Raw genomic sequence first — 17,614 nt, 5'->3', positions numbered from 1 at the left:
TTAGAAAAAGCTGCTTGCTTGTCATAAAGTGTGTATGTGTGTGTGTTTTTGTAGGTGTGAGGAGCTCTAGTGTTTTGAGACAGAGGCCTGTGGATTTTCCCAGTGTTGTACAAGTGAGTAAAGTTCACTCACAGGAGCAACTGCAAAAAGACGAGGGAGAAAAACTCGCTCTCATTACAGGGCTGCACACACAGGTACGTTGAATACACACACACACACACACACACACACGGAGAGAATAGGGATCAGTTTTCCAGCCAGACTCACAAGAGCACCACCAGATCATTTACATTCCTCAGCCACCATGTATTGTGACCTTTTATGCATTGATATTCATTGTTTCTGTCTGGTTAGATTAAAATAGATCGATGCATCATGAGGGTGGATGCATGAAACTCACTGACTCATTTTTGTAAAGGGATTTGGCTGAATAATGCTGTTGGTTTGTGGTTTTGCAGGTCAAGGAGCTGGAGGAGAAACTAGTGGATCAGACGCAGGAGGTGGAGAGACTGCGCTCTGAGCTGGTGAGAGACTGAATTATTAGGGACGGGGAGAGTTGTGGCACACTCTGTGCCATTGTATGAATCACCTGATCCTGGTGGGCTAAAGTCACCACACTTGTGTGAACCACATTTCTATTGTTTAATAAAGAGCTCATGCTCCTGCATGTTTACACTGACCTGATTTAGTTTTATAATGGGAGGGGAGGGAGTGTTAACCTGGTGATCTAGTTTTGTTTTGTTGATAGCAGAGGAATGTATGCCTTCAGCCCTGTAAGATTTACAATTGGCACTGATCTCAAATTTGAGATGGGTGTGAGTGTACTTAACTGTACTTTACAACTTTGTCCCCCAAAGAAAGCTAAATATAATAAAACCTCACCCCCTTTTGGTTCAAACGATTACTTTCATATTTTAAAAAAAATGATGCATTGTTGCTCAAATGTGACAGTAAAGACATTTTTAATATTACAAAAAATTTATATTTCAAATAAATGTGTTTTTTAGCTTTCTATTCCTTAAAGAATCCTGAAAAAATGGATCACTGTTTCCACAAAAATGTTAAGCAGCAAAATCTGTTTTCAACATTGTTCAAAAAATGTTTCAGAAATAAATTACTTTTTAAAATGTAGTCAAATATAAATTTTTTTACAGTTTTATGGTATTTTGGATCAAGTAAATGCGACCTTGGTGAGTATAAGATACTTTTTCAAAAACATTAAAAATCTTACTCAATGACTCAAAATGCATATGCAGTGCACATATGTTTACTATGGGTGTCATTACTGTAATGGACATTTGCTTATATTAACTGATCCAAATGTATTCACACATTGAAAATTCTTTAAAATCTTTTTTTTATTATATTAATGTTTTCCCCCCAGTATAATGATTTATGGGATATGGAGAGGCTTTAGTTTAGAATTTGCCAATAATAATTATAGTTAGTATACAAAACTATTAGAAGTCAATAGTAAGTCCTCATTTAGCTAAGTAAATGTATGTGTATGTGTGTGTGTGTCTAGGGGGCGACAGATCTGGAGAAACAGCTCGAGGTGCTGGAGAGTGAGAACCAGCGGCTCAAACAAGAGCTGAGGGCCAGTCAGACCCAGACCACCTGCTCTACTGGCCACTGCCCACACAGCCAAGTACTCACACAACCATAAATCACTTAAACCTCAAATACATTCAGATAGCTTGTTTCTGGACTGAGATCATAATTACTTGATGCTGTAAATGTTGTAGTGTTTCACAGCTGTCCTGTAATGCTCCTCTCTGTGTCTGTCCCAGGATGTGGAGGCCCTGCGCGGAGAGCTGTGTCATAAAGACGAGGAGTGCCGCGAGCGGGAGCGGCGACTGGCTGCGCTGGAGCAGCATGTGCAGGAGAGGACGGGTGTAGTAGTTCAGCTGCAGCAGCAGCTGGAGGAGGCGGCGCAGCGCAGACAGGAGCTCCAGCAGCAGCTGGAAGAGGCGTCACGTCTCAGGAGCCAGAGTGAGGAGCAGCTGACCTCACGGCTTCGTGATGCTGAGGAGGCTCTGTCTCGCCAGGCTGCTCTGACACCACAGGTCAAGGTGAGAGTGTGCTAATGAAGCATTAGTTGTGTGTCTCATTTCAAAGCCTGCTCTGTCCGGAGGTTGCGTTTGTCAGCTGCTGATGTCATTGCGGGTGTCTCATTTAAGTAACGTAAGCTACATTATACAAATGACAGTTATTCCTCATGAGCCGCAAATTACTGTCATTTCTTTCTTACTGTGCTTTGGAATGGTTATTTTTCTTAAATGATACATCCCAATGACGTATATGGCTAACAGATATGACCTCCAAAGAATACAGGCTTCAAAATATTGATGTTATATTGAGATTTTTGAAATGAGATTTGAAGTTCTATTATAGAGACTTCTTGCAGAAAATTTTTGTCTTCCTTGCATTTTTTTTTTAAATTAGTTTACAAATTTTAGTTTAGTTTTTAGTTTAAAAATTTCTCTATATGTAATGCTCACCAACTCACTCAGCCAAACATTAAATGTTGGAATCGTGTCCAGTTTACTATTTTTATAATTATGAGCAAAAAAAAATACAATCTTAATTATTCCAAATTTTTGACTGGTAGTGTAAATAAAGCGATATACATTTATTCTAATTAAGAGAAGATTCACAAATTGGCCCCAGAATAGCAAACATAGAATCTGGCATTATTTCCATTTTTTCCTTGTGTACAGTATATTGTGTAGTCACCTCTATTACCACTTCAGACTACGCATACTCTCTTCCCATTTACAGTACCAAATACCCTGAGAAGTCACAGGGCGCTCAACATTAGGAATGCACCAAATATATTGATTCTCTGCCTCTGACCAAAAACAAGATGCACTTCTCCTAACTGAAGTGATTTAATCTGTTTCTCACTGTTCCTGCAGTATGTGACCAAGACGGTTGAAGTGGAGTCGGCCCAGTGTAAGCAGGCTTTAATGGAGGCTCAGGGCCGTAATCAGGCGCTGCAGGAGCAGCTGAGTGTTCAGAGGCAGCTCCTCAGAGAGCTGGAGCAGCAGCTGCACGAGTCCCAGAGAACCAGCAGTCAGCTCCGCCAGCAGGTATATCACACTCACACGCTGTTTTGAGTGTCTGAATTATCATGCGGCCAAATGCTGCTCAGATCTGACCCCGTCAGTAGTGGTCTGTTGATATCTGTTCTCATGTCTTCTCAAAGGCCAAGTGGTTTGGTGTAAGTTTAAAAGAATCCTATGAAATCCTTCATATTTTTTCCCCCAAATTGTGTTTCAATTTTAAATTGGCTGGATTTTAATAAAATTTAAATGAATAAAAAGGACTTTAACGATTTAATATTTAATTAAAATGTTAATATTACTCTCTGAAATTATTTTTCAGAAATCTGTTAATTTTTCTAAAATGTGTTTTATTTGATACACATTTATCAAAAATGGTGGTTATCAAATGAATGCATAAAGATAACAATTAAATTAATCTTACATAATCAAATTGAATGAAATTTGAAGAAAATCCTTTTTTGGCAAAGGAAATGCTGCACAACAGAGGTTTGCATTAAGTTTTTGCTTAAAACATGAATGAAAAATGCTTATATTGTGTGATATTCCTTTAAAACATTAACAAACCGTATTATTATTACTTTGAGAAGTACATTCTACTGTACAGTAGTAATATATTTCTGTCATAACTTGGTTATGAAGTTAAACCTAACACTTATTTTGACTGGTTGTAGTGAAGACCTTTGAGTTTTTTGTGGATCTGCTGATCATTTTTATCAGGTGAAATGCTGATGAAGTGACTCTCAGAGCAGCTCTGGAGATGAAGTTTGTGTGATCATGTCCTCGTATAGTAAAACGGCAGATGCTGAAAACTCCATAAGCATCACACATGATTCAGTATGTTTAGTAGATGAAACTGTGCCACTCATTCGCACAGAATTCAACCCAGAACATGCAGACTTCATATTTACATAGCAGTCTTTTTGTACTTTAACCTCTTCCGAGACACTAATCCGTAAGGTTATTTGATTGATTATTTTGATTTATTCATCCAACATTCCACATTATACTGTCAGTTCCATGTTTTATGACTGGACTCCATGATTCTGTCTGTGTTTTCTGCATCGTGGTCTAGTTTCAGGCCTCTCTGATATCGGTGTTGTGACAGAGCAGGTTAACGGCTCTCTCTCTCTCTTCACTTGCGTTGCAGCTGAGGACGGACCACGGCCGTCTGTATGGCCTGCTCTTCAAGGCGGTGGGTGGGGGTAACACGGAGGTCACCCACAGGCTCTCCAAGGTCGGCCAGATTACTCTGCAGGGGTCAAAGGTCAAAAATGTGTCATGGGTCAGATTCCAACTGTGATTATAGGAAGCGGTTTACTGTGAGCAGACTTCTGTGTCTTTGTCCCATTTTAAGTGCCATTCAAAAATGTAGATACATGTTGGCTCATGCTCATTTTTGACCTGTGAAACTTTGCAGAGTAACTAGCTCACATTCCCTTCAGGGTTACACTTTATTCTACCTGCAGTAGAAATCCCATGTAACTTACTGTGAAATAGTCAATGTCACCCCCATTGTGTACTTCATATGTATTGATGGTGCGTGACCCCAGATGCCCTTCCCATGTGTGACCAACAGCCCTCCACCCACCCACAGGTCTTTTTTCACTTAACTAACTGCATTAGATCAGTCTAACTAATGACTCTGGTTAGTAGTCATGACTGGGTTTGTGTTATGTTGGTCAGAAGTAAAGCTATTTTATTAAAATAAGGTGAAACTCGGGATATCTCTGTGCTCGTCTGTGATGTGTTAAACTGTGTTGTGATGATTTAGCATTAAAGTGGAAAGTAGTGGTCAGCTGATATGTTTTTTTTATATATATTTGGAAGTATAATGACCAATATAACACTGATATATGATATCACAGATATCAGATGTTTGACTGGTTGTGTAGATAATGCATGCATAACAATTGCAGCAGTGAAATTGAAATTTAATTTACACATTGCTTTAGCTTCACAAATATCTTACATAAAATTATAAATCATTTAAATGATGATATCTGAACTTAATAAAATTTGTAAAACTGATTTATACTTTATATAGAAATTCTTGGTTCTGTAATGCTACTGTAGTAATTTGAAGTAAACACTGTAACCGCAGTCCAGTCTGAACAGGGTTACAGTTGAGGACTGTTTGATTGTATATTTTGCCTTTTGAGATGTTTGGATAACTGGTTTTCTCATGACCTCTGAATAAGATCAAATCAGTGTCTGTAGAAAGGCGTTTACACTGACAGTGATCTTGATACAGTTGAGTACAACCAACAAATCATACAGTGTGTTGGCGATTTAATCTCTGTCATTGTAAAAGCTCCTTTATATTACCTTATGTAATTCCTCCTTTAAAACATTTACTATTTGCATAGAACTTATGAGCTCAGTGACACAGGATGTTGTTGACCTTGGGGTCGTGTGTGTGTGTGTTAGATCCTGGTGTATGAGAGTGAGATGGAGAGAGCTCAGGGTCAGCTGGAGGCAGAGATGCAGAGTCTGGAGGAGGAGAAGAACAGAGTGATCGAGGAAGCTTTCATCAGAGCAGAGAGCGAGATGAAGGCCGTCCACGAGAACCTAGCAGGTGAGATCATGCGTGTATGAGTCCAGGTCTTGTTTCATCCTCAAGTCAAAATAGAAATAGACCTAAGTAATTATATTGTTCTTAAACAAAACAAAACCCATTAGGATTTTCATGTTTTAATCTCATATTCTTATTACTTTGATGCAAAAAAAAAAGTGTTTTTGTTAAACATATTTCACATAGTAATAACAGTAAATTATGCACAATTACAAGCAATTAACCATAAAGTCAAGTCACCTTTATTTATATAGCGCTTTTAACAATACAGATTGTGTCAAAGCAACTGAACAGCATTAATTAGGAAAATAGTGTCAGTAATGCAAAGTGACAATAGTAAACACTAATTGTTATTATGCCATAAACCAAATCCTATAATTGTACATGTTGTTAATTCATATTTCTCAATACTTATTTGTGTAATTAAATTGAAACAAGGACACCTTAAAGTAAAACAACCAGAAAATATACTTAAACTAAAGTGTTTGGCATATCATAGTGCTATTTGTACTGTCTTTTGTATTGCTTTATATAAAAATTGTTATTATGCCATAATTTATTATTCATTTTAATATTGTACAACTGTATTAGTGTAATATTATTTTTTACAAAATCTAATTTAAAAAAAACTTTAGTTTTTTGTTGCCTATTTTTCTTTTACCTGTTAATGTGGTAAAGCCACAATTTATGGATGGATGGATGGATTGTTTTTCTTTCAAAAAGTCTTTTTTTTTTTTTTTTTTTTTTTTTTTTTTTTTTTTTTTTCTTTTTCTTTTTTTTTCTCGACAAACTGTACTTCCTTAGAAAGGTCAAAGACAAATTGAGATAAAATTTGACCTTTGTTTTGTTGTATATATCTTACAGTGACGATTTATTTTTGTCAGACTCCATGCCTTTATGAAATATGAGCCCCTTATACATCCACTGAGAAAAAACTTCCTCAGGGCTTTTAGTCCAAAGGTGTGCTCATTTGGGTAAAAACCTGGATTCTTCACCCTGACGAGACTCAACATTGGGAATATTGGAAATTAATTTTTTTTTTTAAAATCTGACAATAAAAATGTTTTACTTAATTATCATGAAAAATAATGTCACAATACAAAAAATGGTTACACTTTATTTTAAAGTCCAATTCTCACTATTAACTATGACTTGCCTCAATAAACTCCTAATTTGCTGCTTATTAATAGTAAGGTAGTTGTTAAGTTTAGGTATTGTGTAGGATTAGGGATGTAGAATATGGTCATGCAGAATATGTGCTTTATAAGCACTAATAAACTGCCAATAGGTTAATAATAGGCATGCTAATAAGCAACTAGTTAATAGGGAGAATTGGTCCCTATACTAAAGTGTTACCAAACTATTCATGTTTCTAAAAAAAGGCTTCAGTTTATATGTTTGTAAATTTTTCATTTTATATAGTTTATTATTTCTCTTTTGATTGTTGTACAACAGGTGTGCGGATGAACCTCCTGACACTGCAGCCGGCCCTGAGAACCCTCACCTGTGATTACAACTGTCTGAAGAGACAGGTGCAGGACTTCCCTTACATGCTGGAGAAAGCCATCACTGAGGCGAAGCAGGAGGTGAGAGCAGCGCACACGAGCTCACAGACACATCAGCCTGACCGCAACTCATCAGTCGTGTCCGTCTGTGATTACAGATCTGTCAGGTGATTGGAGAGGTGAGCAGTGCAAACCAAGAGCTGCTGCGCAAATACAAGCGGGAGATGAACCTGAGGAAGAAATGCCACAATGAACTGGTGCGCCTCAAAGGTGAGACCGCAGAGATCTCTGGGAATTGTGTAGTTCGATTCATATCATGTAGTTGGATTCTGTGAAATTAAACATTCTAATGATAAAGATCTTGTTTTTTAGGAAACATTCGTGTGTTGTGCCGAGTACGTCCCGTATGTGCTGGAGAAACAGATGCTGCTGACACCAAAAACATAGTGACCTTTGATCCTGATGATGATGCTGTTCTCTACTTGTCTAATAAGGGCAAGCTCATGACCTTTGAACTTGACAAAGTCTTTCCCACTCAGGCCACTCAGGAGGAGGTTAGTGCCTGAACTAGTTTTCAAATATGGTTGTATTTCCTGTATCAGTTATTACATCACAGTCTTGTTATTATATCTTTCTTGTGATTGGACAGGTGTTCCAGGAAGTGCAGTCTCTGGTCACTTCCTGTATTGATGGCTTTAACGTATGCATCTTTGCCTATGGGCAGACTGGCTCTGGAAAGACCTATACTATGGAGGTATATAACATGTTCCCAAATTTCACCCTCAAACTAAAAAAATAAATAACTATATTGTCCTAAAAGAAAACCAAGGCCATAAGGACCTTAGATTTTTTGCATTGTGGCAATATTTTTGTATCAAAAAATAGGTATAATTTGTTATGCATTACATGTACTTACTAATTAATTCATATTTATATAAATATTATAAAATATATTTAAACTATTTATATAGTGCATGTTTGTACGTTAATTATTTAATATTATAATAAAATATAATTTAGTATTTAGAGGTTTTTGTTGTATTGTCATATATGCTGCTTTATATAAAATTTTAATATTATATTAAAACCATATTTTATTATTCATTTTAACACTGTAACAGTACTTTTCATCATTCTAAATCTAATCTTTAAAAAAAAATCTCAATGAATATCAATTATTCATACTGTTAAACATTGTTGCGTTACTTACATTTAAACCAATTTTATTTACTTAAAAACAGCGTAGAATTTTAATATCAGCCATTTGTTGATTATAAGTCATAACATGTTGGTTATGTAATTTTCGTGTCAGTCTCTCATGTCTGTGTTTCATGCAGGGTGTCCCTGAAGACCCTGGCATTAACCAGCGTGCACTGCGGCTGCTCTTCTCTGAAGTGTCGGAGAAAAAGCCTGACTGGGACTACAAGATCACCGTCAGCATGGTGGAAATCTACAATGAGACCCTTCGGTGAGAAAAACAGACACAAGTAGAGCTGCACGGTGACAGCAGGAGGGAGAGATGATGAGGAGGATCATCAAATGCTCTGCAGGAGCTGTTTCAGTGTGATGTGCTCATCACTGCAGCATATTTAGCACTCCTTTTATATAATTGTCCCAATGTGTTCACAGTGAAGTGTGTGTGACCTGCCACAGATTCTGCCGGTCAGCGGTTTTGTAAAAACCGATTAGATTTAAAATCACTCAGACCATCTGCAAGACACAAACAGATCACATGACACGCATTTCCCCCTGCACTGTCTATTCGCTCACCCTGTCTTGCCTCATGACGTGTCGTGTAACTCAAACAGATGTGCGTAGGTTCTGATTCAGCTTGCCTGTGAAATGTTCATCTGTGCTCCACTTTAAAGGGGTCATATGATGCTGCTAAAAATAACATTATTTGGTGTAATGTAATGTTTATGCAGTCTAATTATGCTACCTGTCGTCACTTCACACTTTAGAGCCAGCTTCATGAACGAATATCACCACCTTAGATTGAATTTTAATGGAAAAAGCAAAAAAAAAAAAAGTTTCCTTGTATAATGTTTATGCAGTCTAAGGTTCAAAAAACATTCTTTTCCACATACTGTACATTATTGTTGCTCCTCTATGCCCCGCTTTTCTGAAACGTGTTGATTTTTACAAAGCTCATTGGTCTATAAAAGCGAGGTGTGCTCTGATTGGCCAGATATCTTGTGCGTTGTAATTGGCCGAATACCTCAACCGTGTGACGGAAATGTTACGCCCCTTACCATACTGTGATGCCGTGTCCTGGCCGGAGCGACAAGACAAAAACATTAAAACCCATTACAAACGAGGCATTTGTTGCATCCAGTGGGGACATAATTACGGATTATAATGACTTGTACTGTCTTTTTACACGTTGCATTGTGTATCGCGCCGCGTAAACAAAACCATGTCTGCATTTGTGATCGGAGAAACAACAAGTGCTACTCTACACTGCTCAAAACGCACGTTTGAATCGTCAGTGGCAAATCCTTTTAAATATGAAAACATACTTACAGGCTGTGAGTCAGAACAGCCGGCATTGTAGTCTACTCTACCAGGATCAGGAAACAGTTGCACACACACAAATATTTGGTTTGAACTGTTCTGGAACAGTGTTGTAAATACAACTTAACCACTGATTTCTAGTTGTGCCCTCTTTTGGAAGGCCAAACAAAGTAGTTTCGCTTTCACAACTAAACACACAGCATCTCCACAACATGGCGGCGGCGGCGGCGGCAGCAACAATACTACAGCGAGAATAAAAGTTACGCCTTCTTTCTTTGCATAAACATCTGGGTGGTGTTCCCACACAGTGACGTAGACATGTGGGGGCGTGTTTGAACTAGGCGTTTTAGGAGGGCTTGGACGAGTCTTAACTTTTATAAAGAATATCTCTTTGGGTTTGAGACTTTAGTCTTTGCAACTTTAGAAATCTTATCTATGCACGAACAGCTTGTAACACTCCAAAGAGAAAGGAAAACTTAAAATCGCATCATATGACCCCTTTAAGTTTTGCGCATTCCTTAATGTCAACAGATAAAATGAATTAATTTGTCTTTATCCGATTCCAACAGGAACCTGTTGGGCGACAATCCCAATGAGAAGCTGGATATAAAGATGTGTCCAGACGGCAGTGGACAGCTGTACGTGCCAGGACTCACAGAGTTCACCGTGGAGAGCGTGGAGGACATTAACAAGGTGAAGCTCACAGCATCCAACCAGAATTATGCTACCTGTCGTCACTTCACACTTTAGAGCCAGCTTCATGAACGAATATCACCACCTTAGATTGAATTTTAATGGAAAAAGCAAAAAAAAAAAAAGTTTCCTTGTAAGGTCAGTTTGTCTTATTATAGTAAAGCATATCCATTGCTCTGAAAACTGTGAAAAAAGTAAATTTTTACTGCTTAAAAGTATACTTCATATTTTAAATGTGTTATCATATTGGATATGCAAATTTCTAAGGCCTCTAAATTATCAAAACTTTGCTGAAAAATCTGTTGTACACAATCTACTATGCCTTCATCTGATATATTATAAAAGGCATTTTAGTATGTGTACCTTTAGGCTTAATGATTTTTATAAAGTAAATGTATAGTAAGCATAACTTTTATATTATCAAAAATCATGTTAAAACGCGAGTATCAAACATGATACATCAGGCTTTTGAGAAAGTGTTTCCTTTCAAACATTTTTAAAAAATAAAATTTTTATTATTTCAGATATTACAATGTTAAGGTGTCCTTGTTACAGTGTAATTATACAGTTAAATACTGAGTAATATTAATTAGCAACATGTACTTACTATATTAAGGTTTGGTTTAAGGTTAGTTGCTTGTAATTATGCATAATTTACTGTTATTACTATAGTGTAACAATGACAATTATAGTATAACACCGGCACTGTAAAATAGTGACACTTTTGAAGTTATTTAGTGAAAGTAGATGTGTTCAATTGTCAGTGTTCTGATGCCAGGCCGGTCATATAGACGAGCATCAACCCATTTCAGTTTAATTCATTGTTTGTAATCGCTGACCTTTGACCCTGCAGGTGTTTGACCTGGGTCACATGAACAGGGCGACAGCGTGCACTAATCTAAACGAGCACAGCTCTCGCTCTCATGCCCTCCTTATTGTCACAGTGGCGGGTTTCAACTCTTCCACGGGCCACCGCACCTCAGGTACACACCATGTTCATTTAAACAGTAAATCGTTCAAATGCAAATATGAAACCTTCACTTTTTGTCCTAATTTTTGCAGGTAAGCTCAATCTGGTGGATCTGGCTGGTTCCGAGCGGATTGCCAAATCTGGCGCCGAGGGCAGCCGTCTGCGCGAGGCTCAGTGTATCAACAAATCACTGTCTGCGCTGGGTGACGTCATCAATGCCCTGCGCTCCAAACACTCGCACGTGCCCTTCAGGAACTCCCGCCTCACGTACCTGCTGCAGGACTCGCTCAGCAGAGACAGCAAGACCCTCATGATGGTGCAGGTGTGTGAGCGCTGTCTGGATCACTGGGTCAGCAGGGTTATAATGGAGAGAGGCTTACTTTAAACCTCGACACATTTTGAGTGGATTAGAATGGATTTAGGGATAAAGACTGTACTTGGTACAGCACGAGCAGACCAGGTATTTTAAGCAGTTTGTGCTCCTGTTGATTTATGCAAATCGCCACAGAAATCACCTCTTATGCTAAAGAACTTTGTTGTGGACTAATGGAATCAAAAAGTCTGTTGTATTAAAGGTGAAATTAAATCAAAACATATTTAATTTCCCAATAAACGTGCCTGGTCATTTTATGCACAATTTACTAGTAGCTGAAAAACTCACGACATGCCGTTATTACCATAATTACTTGATGACAACCTGGGATGTTCTACTCCGAATTCTTTTTCTACGGTAACACTGTTAATGCCAAAATGAATCTATTTCATTTGAGCAATCAGTAGACAAAACCACAATACAAGAAGTAATAGTCATGCAAATGCTTTATTAATAAATTTATATTTTTTTAGTGGGACATTAGTATTTAAATTCTGTGCTCGCTACATTAAACTGTATAGTGGGTTTAACGTACGTCTTAATTTTGTATTATAAGTCATTGACTGTAACCAAATATAGGTTTTATCGAACAGAAATGCTGTTGAATACTGATGAATTTTGAATGTTTTTCACTGCCATTTTGAGTGTTTCCACATAACGCCTCAAAGTCTTGATCATTTGGAAAATTTTACAAGTTGTAATTACAAGGATGTGAATGCTTTATCAGAGTCAGATTCTTGTAATTACAGTGATTCTGACACAAACACACCTTCTGTCTGTCTGTCTGTGTGTGTGTGTGTGTGTGTGTGTGTGTGTGCGCATTCCTTAATGTCAACAGATAAAATGAATTAATTTGTCTTTATCCGATTCCAACAGGAACCTGTTGGGCGACAATCCCAATGAGAAGCTGGATATAAAGATGTGTCCAGACGGCAGTGGACAGCTGTACGTGCCAGGACTCACAGAGTTCACCGTGGAGAGCGTGGAGGACATTAACAAGGTGAAGATCATAAATGGAATCATAACAAAGTGGTTTCTGAATTGGAACCACAGTACTTAAATTCCTTATGATTCTCAACACAGGTTTACAGAATTTTCTACCTACATCATGTTAGTTTTGTTTGCAGTTTATTATTCCCTCCGATGAGATTCTGAGATAACCTGAGTTTCTTCTCTCTGTATCTCAGGTGTCTCCTCTAGAGAGTAACGTCAGTGAGTCGGTTTGCTCTCTGAAGTTCGCTCAGCGTGTTCGGACTGTTGAGATCGGGCCCTCGTCTTCCTCACGCCGCCATGCGGAGAACTCCTCAACATCCTCCTCTCCAACTCATGACAGCGTGGAGGTACACCATCACAAACACACACATCCTCATTGTGCATGTCTAAGATCAATAATGTCTTTTAGATCGCAGTGGCCTCATTCAATAATACACTAATCAATACACTCATTATTCCTTTTCCTCAGCTCCTGTTCATGTTTTATAATGTGATTTGCACGTTTTAAAATTAAAGAAATTACTTTGGAAAATGTATGGTTTTCACATAGGCAACACAAATTTGTCTAAATAAGTGACAAATGTAGGGCCCCATGATAAAAGTAAACCTCTGCCGTACAACAATTTGTTTGAAAATTGTATTATTTTTTTTGCCATTTAATTTACATGTTAAAAGATTAATCAATTAAATGTAATATTTTAATAGTTTTATAATACTTTAATGTTGTATGCGGTTTTTATGATAATTGTGTATCATATATTATAAATCCAGTATTTTGTTTATTAGACATGCTTTCTGGTTATTAAAAGTTAATTAAGCTATTAATTAAACCACCTAATATGTATTTCTTGTTAACTTTTTGCTAAATTGTTAAATTTTATGGTTCATGATTTCAATCAAAAATACATGCTTTTTGATTATTACAGATTAATTATTAAAATTTAATGGAAAACATAATTTGGGAGAAATAAAATGGAATTTGGGGAAAATAAAATAAATTTGATTATAAACTTTTAATAAATTGTTAAATTGTATAAAGAAAAAGAAAATAAATAAAACTTTTCATAGGGTTCTATAAATGCAGGACAAAATTTTCAAAATAATATTTTTCTCACGTAGCTGGACTCTCCTCCCGTGACCCCTGTGCCGCTCCCCATCTCAAGGGCCAGCAGCGCAGGTTCAACCCTCTCCTCCAACTCTAAAACCCCCACAACCCGGCGGAGGTCCCACAGTCAGCTGTCCACAGGTGAGCAGACAGAGAAACAACCAACGGTCACATGACGCAGAAATACCTGCTTATATAAGACTCTGTAAATAATCTGATATAATATTACATTAGTCTCATAATAACAGCCTTGATAATCATAGCATCTGACAGGTCACGCTATGTAAAGGGGACGTCTGTACTTTCTTTGCATTGTGACGCTGTAATTGGTTGGTTTCCAGATAGACAGGTAGACAGAAGCAGCCCATTGGTTGGGGACGGTGGGCAGGTAGGTGGGGTTTTATGTGGTTGGTCGCTTGGCATGAACCGCTCAGCATGGCATGGTGCCCCACGTGTCACCTCGTCAACGCCCACCCATCTAACACAGCGCCTTTAACCCCAGGAAGCTGTGCGTGTGTGCGCGCGTGTGTGCGCGTGTGCGCGTGTGCGCGTGTGCGTGCGTATGAATGCGTGCGTGCGTGTGCGTGCGTGTGTGCGTGCGCGTGCGTGTGTGTAAATTGAGATCAGCTGCTATTTTGTTGTTGTGTCTTAGTTTTGTTTGGCCTTGTACAAGCTTACTGTATTTGTCCAATTGATTTATATCCGTTGTCTTGTGACTTTTGCAACTGTGCACTGTATTCACTGTTTGTCTGTGTTAATTGTGTGTGAAAGAGAGAGTGGTGAAAATGTTGGTGTTTTATGTCTTCACCTACAGCTCTGCTTTTGATTGGCTGGGCTGCACTGTGGTGGTGACAGAATAATGTTTATTTTTGTGACAAATGTGATTTCATTGTTGTTATGTGAGGGTAAATGAGTTCAATACTGATTACAGTAGCTCTGTTCTAAAATCTAGTGATCTGTTTTCTAATACAAGACGACACATTCGGTGCAAAAAGTTCTGTGCAATAAAGAATATGAATGAACTACTGTTACTGCATCTGTTCAGACTAATATAAACAACATTTTTCACTGAGAGATGTTCTAATCTCTTTTCCATCACACTGCGAAGAAAACTGGCCAACCATTAGGATTTGCACTTTTGGTCATATGACCAGAAACACTGCAAAAAACGCTGCAGAGTGAACTGACTTTCCTTAAAAGGGCAATGCCTCTTGGGTAACCAAGAGCAAAGTCTATCTACTTAAATGAAGAAATCCTGAAATCTCAAACTGCTTGCCACACTCAAATTTAAATATTTCAAATCAGCAACAAAACTGAACTGCCCCATCAATGTTGTTTCTTATGCTTAATTAGCATTAAACAAAAAAATAATCATATTTTTGGACTAGGGCTGGACGATATGGCCAAAATTTATATCTCTATATATTTCTTAATTTCGGTCAATACGATATAATTCTGATATCGATATGAACACTATTTATCTGAAATAGAAATCTTTTGTAACATAAATGCCTTAATCATCACTTTTGATCAATTTTAAGCATCCTTGCTAAATAAAAGTATTAATTTCTATAATTTCTTTCCCAAAAAATTATAAAAAATTATACTGAATGGAATAGTGTATAGTGTTACAAAAGCTTTTTATTTCAGATAAATGCTGATCTTTGGATCTTTCTATTCATCAAAGAATCCTGAAAAAAAAATGTACTCAACTGTTTTAAATATTGCAAATCAGCATATTAGAATGATTTCTGAAGGATCATGTGACCCTGAAGACTGGAGTAATGATGCTGAAAATTTAGCTATGTATGATCACAGGAATAAATTACATTTGAAAATCTATTCAATTTTAAATAGTAAAAAGATTTCAAAATTGTACTGTTTTACTGTACTTTGGATCAAATAAATGCAGCCTTGGTGAGCAGAAGATAATTCTTTAAAAAAATTAAAAAATAACTTTACCAGTCAAAGGTTTTTGAACAGTAAGATTTTTAGTGTAGGCTGATTATTCTTATAGATTGAAAAAAAATGTGCTTCAGCCAGAAAAAAGGATACGAAAAGTGCTCCGAGTCGCTGCAGAAAACAAAAAAAAATGAACAACAACAAAAACGGGAAATGTTGCTGGAGATGGGCTTATTGAAAATGCAAACTCATTCTCTGCCAGCAGGAGGCGCTGTGAGAGCGGTAGAACTAGCGGTTTCCCCGGGAACGGCTGTAATCAAAGCAGCTCCGCGCATGAACGCTACTTTATCAGATAAAATTAAAATGCCATCGAAACTTTTCTGAAGACAGTCAGTTCCCTTCAGAGATACATTCATATAAAACACCCATGCCGTGTTATGATTTTGAAACGTGCAGTGCTCATGTTTATTCAACGAAGTCAAACGCCACAAATAAATAAATGTATGGGAAACACTGGTAATGTATATCGGAAATGTGTTAAAAAAATCATATCACCTTTATTGAAAAAAAATTATATCGCGATACATATTGATATTGAATAATTGTCCAGCACTATTGTGGACCAGTCCTAAGGGTGCGTCTTACACAGTGTCTGTACCGAATGCGAGCGGTGCTATGCGGCGTGACTAAAGACAATAAAGCCGCTTTTCCACTACCAAATGTCAAGCGAGACTGGAAGTCATTCATTTTCAATGGAGAGTAATACAGGAGCTGCATGGAGTTCCAAGTTCCATTTGCGTATGCGGAAACTTTTCCAAACTCTTATCGTGAGGTGAGATTTACCAGTATTTTCTCACAAAATGTGTATAATTATCTACATTCAGTGTAAACATAAAATGAATTGTGCAGTTGAATTCTATAATTCAAACTTTCATGTTTGAACAGGTCACTGAAGCTCAGAAGTGACTGATTTAGAACGATCGCAGACTTTACTTTTAATTACTTTTATTGTTAGCTTAGCATGTTGCTAACATGTTCCTATTCACACCAACATGAATGTTCAGGATGAAAATTCGGTCAGCTTTTCACTAGTGATTTTTTTTGTTTTCAGCCCAATGCAATTTCACTCTCTGACAGTAGGTGGTGTTTATAGGACAGTAGAAATACAGCGGTAAACTAAACACAGCTGCGCACAAATACAAGTGTACAGAAAAAGAGACTCGGTTTCATACACGTCACCCATGTATGCAGCTTACTTGGTTTCTCAGCAGAGCGAGTGTTTCTCGTGAGGAATGAGTAACAAAATGACTAACTAAACCCCCCTGGTGTCTGAACCGTCTACTTTCTAGACCTCAAAATATGGTTAAAAATAGTGTGCAGAAGTAGCAGTAAGATAGTAAGGCCCAATCCCAATTCTGTTTTATACCCCTTCCCCTTTCCCTACCCCTCCGCCTACCCCTTCCCCTTGTCTCTTGAAACAGAGTGTCAAGGGGTAGGGGTGAAAATATTCCCCTAAGAATTGGGACACCACTACTATACGTCACACGTCATCATACGTCATCTAACTCCTACAATACACACACCTATAATGGTGTGCTGGTGTGCATTAGAGCCTTTAATTACCGTTCTATATTAATGCGCTGCTTACTGACACACACACACACACATATCAGAGATTGCGCAGCTCACACATCCAGGAGAAAAGACACTTGTCAATGCTGCCCCACGACTTTTATTAATAACTGTTTAAATACTGAATCGCTACATTTTAATTCCCAGCAACGAGAGGATAAAATCGCTGTTTTTGAAGTAAACGCACTCTAAAAAGAGAAACGTGCATACACGCAACTTTCACTTTCATTTCTTTCTCTCTCTCTCTCTCTCTCTCTCTCGCTCTCTCTCGCTCTCTCTCAGATTCC

The 17,614-nt window shown here is 37.7% G+C and overlaps 1 protein-coding gene across 14 annotated transcripts in view; it reads left to right on the top strand.

Moving 5' to 3' along the window:
* kifc3 (kinesin family member C3) overlaps window positions 1-17,614 on the top strand; it is a 67,395-nt gene that overhangs the window by 48,079 nt on the left and 1,702 nt on the right. For 6 of the 14 annotated variants that reach the window (XM_016261938.1, XM_016261927.1, XM_016261965.1 and 3 more), the window contains 18 exons: window positions 55-194; window positions 459-524; window positions 1,526-1,648; window positions 1,791-2,072; window positions 2,919-3,092; window positions 4,216-4,302; window positions 5,496-5,643; window positions 7,096-7,226; window positions 7,304-7,415; window positions 7,518-7,699; window positions 7,795-7,899; window positions 8,483-8,613; window positions 10,229-10,352; window positions 11,206-11,335; window positions 11,415-11,644; window positions 12,883-13,035; window positions 13,808-13,934; window positions 14,135-14,323. In XM_016261938.1, coding sequence (XP_016117424.1) covers window positions 55-194; window positions 459-524; window positions 1,526-1,648; window positions 1,791-2,072; window positions 2,919-3,092; window positions 4,216-4,302; window positions 5,496-5,643; window positions 7,096-7,226; window positions 7,304-7,415; window positions 7,518-7,699; window positions 7,795-7,899; window positions 8,483-8,613; window positions 10,229-10,352; window positions 11,206-11,335; window positions 11,415-11,644; window positions 12,883-13,035; window positions 13,808-13,934; window positions 14,135-14,289 — 2,600 coding nt within the window. In that variant the 3' untranslated portion in view covers window positions 14,290-14,323. Of the gene's footprint in view, window positions 1-54; window positions 195-458; window positions 525-1,525; window positions 1,649-1,790; window positions 2,073-2,918; window positions 3,093-4,215; window positions 4,303-5,495; window positions 5,644-7,095; window positions 7,227-7,303; window positions 7,416-7,517; window positions 7,700-7,794; window positions 7,900-8,482; window positions 8,614-10,228; window positions 10,353-11,205; window positions 11,336-11,414; window positions 11,645-12,882; window positions 13,036-13,807; window positions 13,935-14,134; window positions 14,325-17,614 lie in introns of those variants that run through there. The other 8 variants (XM_016261993.1, XM_016262016.1, XM_016262000.1 and 5 more) reach the window with 4 other exon arrangements.

This window comes from Sinocyclocheilus grahami, unplaced genomic scaffold (genome assembly GCF_001515645.1).
Source record: "Sinocyclocheilus grahami isolate Dianchi unplaced genomic scaffold, SAMN03320097.WGS_v1.1 scaffold31.1, whole genome shotgun sequence".
NCBI lineage: Eukaryota > Metazoa > Chordata > Actinopteri > Cypriniformes > Cyprinidae > Sinocyclocheilus > Sinocyclocheilus grahami.
The sequence above is the reverse complement of the archived record's forward strand: the minus strand, read 5'-3'. Positions and strand labels throughout refer to the sequence as shown.